This window comes from Meles meles, chromosome 16 (genome assembly GCF_922984935.1).
Source record: "Meles meles chromosome 16, mMelMel3.1 paternal haplotype, whole genome shotgun sequence".
NCBI classification, from domain to species: Eukaryota; Metazoa; Chordata; class Mammalia; order Carnivora; family Mustelidae; genus Meles; species Meles meles.
The window spans coordinates 81961307-81971705 of NC_060081.1; the positions used below are offsets into that span (position 1 = coordinate 81961307).

Sequence of the window (10399 nt, forward strand, 5' to 3'; positions counted from 1 at the left end):
CTTATTAAGCAAAAATTAGAGCGAACTCGCCCAATGATGTGCTCATTAGGAGACGCTGATCCCCCTCGGCCCCTCCTGCTCCGACAGCTTCCCTCCCTGGTGGTGGCCGCCGTCTGTCCTTCCTCCCCGGCCGGCTCCCGGGCCTTCAGCCCTGCCCCTCGGTCTCTCCTAGAACCTCAGTGGGGACAGTTTGGTGTCCGGGGCTGGCCGGGCTGGGCGGAGGCATCTTTGGGGGAGAAGCAGGGCTCCGGGCAGGGCCATGGCTCGGGGAACGGCCCCCCCCAGTCCAACCCTTGACTCCTCTCCGCAGTCGCCCTGACCATGGCGGCATCCGGTGCCGTTGCCCCTCTAGCTCCTGCTGGGAAGAGGTCCCCTCACCAAACCTTTCTCTCTCGGGCGCTGCCGGTGGTCTGCGTCGAGCAGCCTCGCCCCACTTGTGGAAGGGCCACGGTGCGGCAGCGAGCCCCCACTGTGCTGACCCATTTGCTCTAGACCAGGCTCACGGTCTTGGTTTGGCCTTGGCTGCAGGGAAGGGCATCCGTGGGGAGACAGGATGTCCACAGGGGTGTGAGAGCAGAGAGCAGGACACTACCTGTGTTTTATTTATGGGGCTCACCCTCTCTCCTGTTTTCAGAAAGGGTTTGAGGACCTAACCCCTGGGTGACCCACTCAGCCCATGGCCTAGGACTTTCCAGGGCTTAAAATGGAATATCTGTGTCCGGGGAAACCCGGTCCCAGCAAGTGGGCAAGGGGGTCGCCCTGCTAACCTCAGTCAAGCACACTCAAGGCCAGGCCACCCACGAAAAGGCAGGGAGTTGCTAAGACCTCGTAGGGCAAGGTGGGGGGGGCTCGCGGCGGCACCACTGTTCGGTACTCCGGCGGCAGCCGAGGACCCAGGGACTGCGTGGGAGGCGAGACCGTGCAGAGCGTGACACACGCAGGAGCACGCGCACGCGCACGCACACGCACACGCACACGTGCGGGCTCCGGACGCACTCCCGGGCAGGGGTGACAGTGGCCCCCGGCGGCGGGGCTGGCGCCACCGACCAGCGGCTCTTCTGCATCTGCCTTTCCCTCGCAGACCGGCCCGGCTCTCCCGCACCCCGAAGCAGTCGGCTGTGCCCGAGAGTAGTGACCGTGGTCTGGAGACACCAGAACACATTTGGAATGTTGTAAGGACCACGTGTGCTCATTAGGGCAGCTGCCCAGAGAGGGAAGGAGTTACAGGCTCTTCTTCCCTCCTCCCGCCCCCAAAAGCAGCTTCAGGAGAGAATGAGCCAGAGACAGACAGACAGACAGACAAAACAAGCAAGGGTATGTGTGTGGGGAAAGGGGCCTGGGGACACACTCTGTTCCCTGGACACCGGCATTTCTGGAAGCAGCCCATGGGGATGCTGGGGCAAAGCTCTCACCCCATCGCACACCCTCCTTCTGGGCACCTCTGACGACCCCACAGCCCCAAGGGGAGACTTGAGCGCACACAGAGAGCGGTGTTTTGCAGCAAGAAGCCTTTCCACTTAGTCTAGAATCCCAGATTCCCAAATAGAAAACAAGCGTCTTCCCTGTTGTCTGTGATGTTGGACATGCAGGTGCCACCCGCACAGGTCTCTCCGTGGGAGCCCGAGGAAGGGCGCTGGTGGTCGGGCTGGTCCAGCCTACCTGGTTGGGAAGCGCTACACTCAGAAGAAGGGATCTTTACACCTCAACCCTCCCGTTCAGAGGCCCTTTTCCATCAGCTGTCTGCCTGGCCGTTGGCATCAACCGACTCCCAGATGTGGAGTTTCTGAATCTCAGTTACCAAAAATCATGGGTGTCCCCGCTCCTGAGTGATGAGCTGCTCCCTCCCCAGCTTGCACTCCATGGACAGAGCCCGGGGTGGGGGTGGGGGGGTGCTTGGCAGAGCACACCTGGCTTCCTCCAGCACCAACTCGAGCTGGCGGGCAGGGTCCCACGAGCCCCTGTCCGACGGGCCCTGGAGCCACCTGGGCAACTGCGGGGTGGCTGGGACAGATCCTGGACACTGCTCCGGGCATTCAAGACTTAGAGGTTGTTCCCAGGGATTTGTAACCTCGGTGCCTCTGTGACACAGGGCCCCAGGCCGAGAGCCAGCCACGCCAGGCTGCAGAGTGAAATGCATCCCGTCAGATGCCTCCCGGCATCGGAGAGCATTGCAGGGCCCATTGGTGTCTGGGCTTTGAGGCCACTTCCTGGACTGGCTGTGTCCTCGTGAGCACCCAAGCCCTGTCCACACGGAGCTGGGAGGTTGGGCTCCTGTCAGGCTGAATCAGGGCCCCCAGGACAGCAACCGACGGTGGCCTCACCATTTCAGACAAAACAGGCTTGGAGGTGAAACTGGGCGTGTTGGGAAGGCTCTCCCGTCCCGCACGCAGGCAAGCTGCTGCTAAGAAACCTTTGAGCTAGGACCCTGTCCCAGGTGCCCCACGGGCCCCTGTCAGCTGGGCACCCCCACGAGGCCTGAGCATCATGGGGGACAGAGGCCACCGGCCAGGCCCACATCCGGTTCTGCTCTGCGTTCTGACAGCTGCGTCTCCCGGGAACGCAGACTGCAGCGGCCACGGGAGCCACGGAGCGACCGTCCTCAGCCCTCGGCATCCTGACCAGCACCAGCCCCGGGAGCCCACAGAGCCAGCCGCAGAAGCCCAGACACGGCCTTATTCCGAGACCCCCTTCCAGCCCCACATTTCACAAGCTCCCGCCCTACGCTCACTTTCAAAATAACCCGCTCGCCTCCTACTCAGAGAGCCTCACAGATCACAGCTTTTCTTCCCTCTTCTCTGTATGCCTGGGCACTTCAGACTCACGCTGTAGTACGGGAAGACACTGGCCTCAAAGGAGATTTTGCTAAAGGCCAGAGCCTTTGTGTTTATGGTAAATTCAGCTCCTTTGGAGTTAAATTTGCCAATGTGTATTAACTCATGTGTATCAGTTTTCTAATGGTATGGAACTGACTTTTGTTTGGGTATAGAACATGACATCGGGGCTATGGTCCAAAGAGGTAATTGATTGTTGGAGAAATGATTTAGTACATTGCAAATCCCTCTGTTTCCATCCCTTAAAATGGGATGCCAGGAGCGATTAAAGACTCAGGACATATCACAGACAAATTCCTATGATAAAATTGCTGTAATCACTGTCTGCGGGATTAACCGGGGCTCTGGGGGCCCGCCTGGGCACTCTCATCAGACTTCTCGAGGCAAGACAGGCCACGCCGCGCAGGGCAACACTCTGTGCATCTCACGCATCCTTTTAGGAAAACATTTGTCCTCCGGGAGGAGGTGCCTCTTCCTTTAATGTCCCAACCTGCAAGGGAAGCGACATGCATATTTGACAAGCAGGTGTCTGCCCCCGGACACTCGGGAGCTTACTCTAAGGATAAACAGAGCTCCCCGAGGATCCGACCGACATCAGCACGAATGAAGACAAACCCCGGGTTTGGGATGAAATCAACCAAGAAGCCAACGTGCCTGGCACACGAGGGTCTGCGGACGGACGCGTGGGGGCCGACGGCCCTTGCCTGTCTGAGCTCCAGGTCCCTCGGGGCAGAGCTAGGTGAGGACGGAGTTCTGCTCCCCGAGTGTGGGTGCCGTCACCCGTGCTGAGAGCCAGGGATGCTGTATTAGGTGAGCGAGTTTCCTACCTGGAGGGAAACAAAGATCTTTGGGCATCAGATGTCCTGAGCCCCACGGGAACAGAAAGTGCTGGGGCCATGGCATCTCACCAAGTAGGTAAAAATGTTCCCACCAAAACACCCAGAGGAGATGGAGAACTTTGTCTGCTGTTGGTCCTCTTAAAGAAAGGAAGGAAGAGGAGGGGGCATCTGTCATGAAATGCTCAGTCATTAGCTTAACCCTGAGGACTCCCCACTTCCGTCTTCAACCCGTGTGCCTTCTCTCTCCACCGGGCAAGCTGGGCGCGTTCACACCTGCACGGGCCGCGGCGGCGCCAGTCAGGGAATGCAGGCAGGGGTGCAGGACCTCAGCCCACCAACCAGCCCCTCCTCACCCCAGCAAGGACCCCCGGGGGGGCCACAGGGTCAGGGAAGCCTGCCCGAAGCCCCCACGAGCAGGGCTGCACGGGCTCACAGCCTGATTTGGAATGAACCTCGGTCTGTGAGTGGCTCCAGCAGCGACCAGCAGCCCCCAACGCCTGGTTAAGGGAGGAGGAAGGCGGCGTCGGCGCCCTGACACCCCCTCGGCCGGAATGTCATCGTGCTGCTGGCTCCCTGGGCTCGGGCGTGGGTGACCAGCGTGCCGCTGGAAGGCAGCTGGAAAGGGTGACTCTGTAGACAAACGGCCACCATTTCGTGGGAGCAAACGGACCCCAGCTTTTCCTGCCCCCTGCCCTGGCCTCAGCGGGCCTTGATGAACCAGGTTGGAAGAGTGACAAGGACGGAGCATTTCCCGTGTGTCTCGCTCTAGAATTTATTCCTTGAATCAGCGGGCATTTCCTGCTTGTCATGAGCGTGAAGGAAACAAAGGTCCCTCACAGCTTTGCCTCAGGCCGCAGGTTCCACCGTGGGGGTCCCGCGCCTGTGCGGCCGCTGATACTCGAAACGGGGCTGGTCTGAATGGAGGGAGCTCTAAATGCAAGACACACCGGGTGTTGAAGACTCAGTACGGAAAAAGGGGGTGCAACACCCCCTAATGATGAAAAGATACTGACTGCGTTTGAAACTCTTTCGCATGCACGGGAATAAATAAAAGTCATCACAGTTAATTTCATGTCTTTACTCTCACGTAGCCAGTACAAAAGCTACCATTTCACGTGTGGCTGGGTCTGTGTGTGGCCGGCCGGGTCTGCAGCAACACGCCCTCACACCACATCTGCACCTATCAGCAGGTACGCCTTCCCTCTCCCGAAGACGGTTCTGAAAACAAGCGCCTGCGAAAAGGCTGTTTCAAACGCCCTTATAAGCAAAGCCCTCTCCTGGTTAACTCTCCAGCGCCGGAGAAGGGTCAGCTCTGGGGGGTTGGATGCCCCAGCAGTTCTGAGAGTGCCTGCCCAGAGCCCCGTCAGATGTTTCCAGACTGCGGTGGGCTTGCCAGCGGGGAGCCTGCTTCACCGGATTTGGGCACAGGGCTGTGGAGGACCAGACCTTTTGTGCTAGGAGCTCTTAGAATGGGGGAGGCCAAATGACTTGTATTTGCTAGAGCAGGTCACTACGTTAGCCTGTTGCAAAGCCTAATTTCACGTATGGAATGACCCTCCGCTCCGCTCCACGAGAGGCAGCCCGACGTTCTGGAGAGAACAACGGATCACGGAGCACGTGGCTGAGCAGCCCAAAAGAAACACATTTCATTTTTTTGAAAACCAAGTAAATGAAAGAACATATGATTAGTTAGCTGGTCCTTTTAAAAACTTGATGTTTTTCATTCAAGGGAGGGCAGAGATTTTTTTTTCTTCCCGTTTTCTTCATATTTCATACGTCTACTGAGGGGCTGCCCGCACAGCAGCCGTCCGCCCCCCACAGACTTTCCAGACTCTGACCGAGAAGCGCGGGGTCCAGACCGACACGGCTCTCTCAGAACCTAACCTCAGTCACGAATGACCACGTTTAATGTGGTATTAAAATTTAATCACATTATTTTAAAAGCTAAGTTAAAACTGTAACTTCATTCTAAATAGAAACGATGTACCAGAGGCGTCTGTTTCAAGCAGGATGAGCAAGGCTGTTTCAGATTATGACCAGGAATTCATAAAGTTGATTCAGGAGCTCTTTGGAATGGTCCTGGAAGCAAACGGCAGAGTTCGCCGCTGTCCTGCCTTCGCGTACCTAGAAAGGATTCGAAACTGAGCTCCCAGCTCTCAGCTTTCTGAATGTGCAAAACCGATAATGTAGTGTGTTAGGGAGAAGAAGACAGCGAAGAAATAAATATGGAAATTAGCAAAAGCCAGTATTAAGCATATGTCTTTATGAATAAAGCTTAATCACACACTTCATTTTGCAGATACAAAAGGGCCTTTTGAAATGCACTAATTAAAGTTAAATGCTTCAGACAGACCGCTGTCCTCTCCTCATTAGCACAGCAGCTGAGGAACCGAGGCCGGATACTGCAGCGGGGTGGCTGGGGGCACACGCGCAAGGACAGCCCGGGCCCGGGCGTGAACCCCTACGGCGGCAGAATTCTGCGCCGTGCACTCTCATCAAAGAGACAGACCCCAATACCAAGAGACAAACCCACCACCTTTCCCCAGGTCGGGGAGCAGCCCCTCCCACCAGCCTACTCACCCATGGCCCGGCCTCCTCCCCTGGAAACGCACAGGGGGCTGGTGTGGAGGTCAGCGGGGCTAGACCCGGCCATTCCCTGACAGTCCGAGCCAAGTGTGGGGACTGTCCTCTGTACAACTGCCTGTGAGCAGAGGGCGCGCGGCAGGTCTCCATCCAGCTCCCCGCAGGGCCACACCCTGGCGGAGACACTGCAGCGTGAGAGGCGGTGGCCGGGGAGTCCAGGGACGGTGTCGGGGACAGATTCCGCAGACTCGGAGGCAGTCAGTGTTGGCATCCACTCGCCCCCAGAGGCTGGTGCCTCTAGGCAGGCAAGAAACCAAACACAACACACTCTGACTTCAGCTACTGCCGAGCCTCAGAGACAGACTACCCTGGCGCCGGCAGTCGGTCGTTGGGAAAACACCCAGCAGGAGCCGGCCCTGCAGTCGGGGGAGAACCCAACGCGAGGGCCCCAGAGCCGCCAAGCCCAGCTGAGCGCTCTCCCTGAGCTGGGCGAGAACGGGGCTGGCGACCAGCAGGACCACTCCCCCTGGGGTCACGCCAGTTCCCACTCCCCGCCATGGTCCTGGCTTTCTTTTCCAGGGTGAGCGGCGGTGCCCAGACAAGCAGGGTTTGTCCCCTGTCGGAGGTTGCCCAGCGGGCGCCGGCAGCCTCCAGGGCGCGGACCCCAGTGCCCCGCTCTTGGGCTCAAACCCGCGCCCAGTCGCGCTCCGAGCTTCTCGTGGCCCTACCCGCGCGGTTCAGTGGTTGGGGGCTGGAAGCGACGTCCGGCAGCTTCTCCCGGTGGGCGGGTTCAGCAGGGGCAGAGTGGCGCCAGGTAAAATGCAGGGCTGGCTCGGGAGGAGGAGCAGCGCGGGGCCTCATGGCTTCTCGTTGCAGTGTTTGCACAGCGCCGAGGGCGTCCCGGAGAAGGCCGCGCACTTGTCAGGGCAGGGCAGCGGGGCGCCTGTGGAGAACGGGTATACAGCGGCCTGGCCGAAGGGCGTCAGGGGCGCAGCGGCCACCGGCGCCGCCAGGCCCTGGCCCTGGTTGAGGTAAGCCACGAGGCGCCGCATCTCGTCCAGGGCCTGTGCCTGCATGAGGATATAGTTCTTGGCGAGCAGCAGCGTGGCGATCTTGGAGAGCTTGCGCACCGACGGGCTGTGCGCGTAGGGGATGACGGCGCGCAGCCCGTCCAGCGCGTCGTTCAGGTCGTGCATCCGCCGCCGCTCGCGCGCGTTGATGCTCAGCCGCAAAGAGCGCTGCTCCCGGGGCCGCCGCCGCGCGTCGGCCGCGCCCCCGGGTCCCCGCCGCCGCCTCCGCCGCCGCTGCTCGAAGGCGTCGTCCTCGTCGCCGCTCTGCTCGCCGCTGCTCTCGGCCACGGCCGCGGGGTGGGGCGCGGGCGCCGTGGGGAGGTCACCACCCGGGCCCGGCGCGCCGTAGCCGCGGGCCGCCTCAGGCCCCCCGGCCGCCCCGTAGGCCAGGCCCGCGGTCGCCGCCGCGTAGCCGTGGCTCAGCGCCAGGTACGCGTCCCCCGACAGCGACTTGAGCTCGGCCATGGCCGCGCGGCAGCTGCCGTGCGGCTCCGGGGCGGCGCGTCCCTCAGGCTGTCGGTCGGTCCCGAGCCTCAGCGCGCGCCGGGCCTCTCCGGCCGCCTGGGCCACGCCTCCGGGTCGCCGCCTCCTCTTCCTCTCCCCGTCCTCGTCCTTCTCGTCCCGTCTCTCCGTCCTGCTCTCCTCCCCTCCCCTCGCTGCCGCTTGCAGGGCTGGGCCCAGGGCGAGCTCGAGCTCCCCCACACTCCACTCGTTTTAAGGTGCGGGGCGCCCGCTGGGACTTTGCGTCCATCCAATCAGAAGGGACTTGGTGACCGCCTCTTTTAGGAGCCTCCAGCGGCGGCTCAAACTGACAGCCGGGGTGGGGGACCCTAGGATGGAGGGAGCTGGAGGTCGGCTGGAGAGGGCGGCTGCGGTTTTCCCCGCTTCTCAGAGTCTCCGGCAGTCTCCTTCTGCCACCTCGGGGTTGCCACCGCAGAACGTGCACACCATCACGTGGGCCCCTGCCTCCTCCATCCTGCCTTCCGTTCCTCTGGCCGGAGCCGGATCCGGGAGCGCGCAGCACAGCCCGGGACACTGTGCCGCGCAGGCCGGGCACCGAGCGCACGCCTCGGGTCCTCCCCCGCGCAGCCTGGGCCTGCAGGGGGCGGGGGGGGGGGACCTGGAGGAGCCGGAGCACAGCTGCACAACCGAGTCCGCAAACCAAAGCGCTCACTCCGGCGCCAGCTCTGGGGCGTCAGGCCTGGAGGCGCCATCGGGGACCTCCCTGGGCCTGTGGTCCCCCCACCCACTTCCCCGGGATTCCTGCGTCCTGAGGTGGTTTCCACGCGCCTCCAAGTCGTAGTGATGTGCCGCTGGGATTGGAGTTTGAGGACAAAAACTTCCTTTTTAGGGTAAACTTCTTGTTTCTGTTTTCTGGTCTTTCAAGGATACGGTTTACACGTGTCCAAGGTCAGAGAGGGCACATTCTGGATTTCCACTTGCCAGGCACAGCCTCTGTGGTGGAGTCGGGAGGATGGCGGGTGCTGGACCGGGGGCTCGGGGAGGGGAGGCTAACGTGTCGTCTACACTGGAGCCTCGAGTTTGCCCTGCTCGTGTGTTTAGAAGGGCAGGTCTTGCCCCCAGGTGTGTCCTGGCCCAGAACGAAAGTGGGTGGCAGGAGTTGGTGAGGGTAAGAAGGGTCTGGGCTGAGGCAGGCACAGGCGGGTGCTGGGGACAGCCTGGACAGGAGGCCATGGTCTGGAGGGCGAGTGGGTGTTCACTCGCCAAGGGGCTGGCGTGGGGCACAAGGCCGGCAGAAGGAGCACGTTGGTGGACAGCAGCAGGGGCCAGCAGGGGGCCAGGAGGGGGCCAGGGACTCCGGGTGAGGGGAGCAGTCCCACCGGGGAGTGTGGTCTTGGGTAGAAGAGCGGGAGCAATCATGGAACGTGCTCAAGGACGTGTCCCGACAGACCGCTGTGGTCAGGGTCTTGGGGGCACTTCCTACTGGGTGTCTCCCCAGGCCTGGCAGAGCGGTCAGGGGGACAGGCGACACGGAGAGACGCGGGCTGAGTCCACAGGCACCCTGAGGCCAACAGGAGCCGTCGGGTGATGTCCTGCCTCCGGGACTCAGGCTCGGATGGAGGTGCGGGGCTGGGGGGGCTGCGGTGTGCTACGGACATACCGAGTGGGGGGCGTCTGATCGCCCAGGGGCGCCACGGCAGAGCAGGTCGTGACCGCACGCAGGTGTGGATGAGACTGGCGTTCGAAACACGGCCTGGGTGGATGCATGCGTCAGAGTGGTTCGCAGCCACGAAGAGTGGAGACTTGCCCTTTGTCACGACACGGACGGAGCCCGAGGGTGCTGCGCCAAGTGAAGCAGGTCAGTCAGAGAAACAATGACCACAGGATTTCACTCCTTGGTGAAATTTAAGAAACAAACAAGAGGGGCGCCTGGGTGGCTCAAGAGGGGCGCCTGGGTGGCTCAAGAGGGGCGCCTGGGTGGCTCAGTGGGTTAAAGCCTCTGCCTTCGGCTTAGGTCATGATCTCAGGGTCCCGGGATTGAGTCCCGCATCGGGCTCTCTGCTCGGCAGGGAGCCCACTTCTTCCTCTCTGACTACTTGTGATCTCTGTCAAATAAATTAAAAAAAAAAATCTTAAAAAAAAAAGAAACAATCAAGAAAAGGGAAGAGAGAGAGAGAGGGAAACCAAGAAACAGACCCTCAGCTCCGGTGAACACGCGGCGGCCACCAGAGGGGAGGGGCGCGGGGGGCGGGGAAGCAGGTGATGGGGATGAGGGCGTGCACCTGTGTTGAGCACCTGGGGGTTAAAATAAGAACTTAGAGAAATTCGAAGATTGAACCCTGAAACACGCTGGCCTGGAGCAGCGTCCTGGCCTGGGCTGCAGGTGGGCATCTGGGGGGCAGGGGAGGTTAAGGTGTAGCCGTCCTCGGTCGCAGCCTGGGGCGGGCGGTGCTCTGGGGCCGGGCGTGGCGGGTGGGAGGTCTAAACCTCCGGCCAAGGCCATTTTTGGACCGGCCGGGTAACAAGGCCCCTTCAGCAGCTCAGAGGAGGACCGGAGGCAGGGGTGGGCCTGCGGGCGGCGGGCAGGACCAGGTAACAGCCCTCACGAAGGCCC

The 10399-nt window shown here is 61.3% G+C and overlaps 1 protein-coding gene across 1 annotated transcript; it reads right to left on the reverse strand.

Annotated features, from left to right (window-relative positions):
* Nucleotides 1–7110: 7110 nt before the first annotated feature.
* BHLHE23 (basic helix-loop-helix family member e23) lies at nucleotides 7111–7788 on the reverse strand. The gene has a single exon (XM_045980380.1). The coding sequence runs from the start codon at nucleotides 7786–7788 to the stop codon at nucleotides 7111–7113; it is 678 nt and encodes a 225-aa protein (XP_045836336.1).
* Nucleotides 7789–10399: the final 2611 nt, after the last annotated feature.

Coding starts and splice junctions, on each gene's coding strand:
- BHLHE23 (XM_045980380.1), bottom strand. CDS start 7,788: ATGGCCGAGCTCAAGTCGCTGTCGGGGGACGCGTACCTGGCGCTGAGC.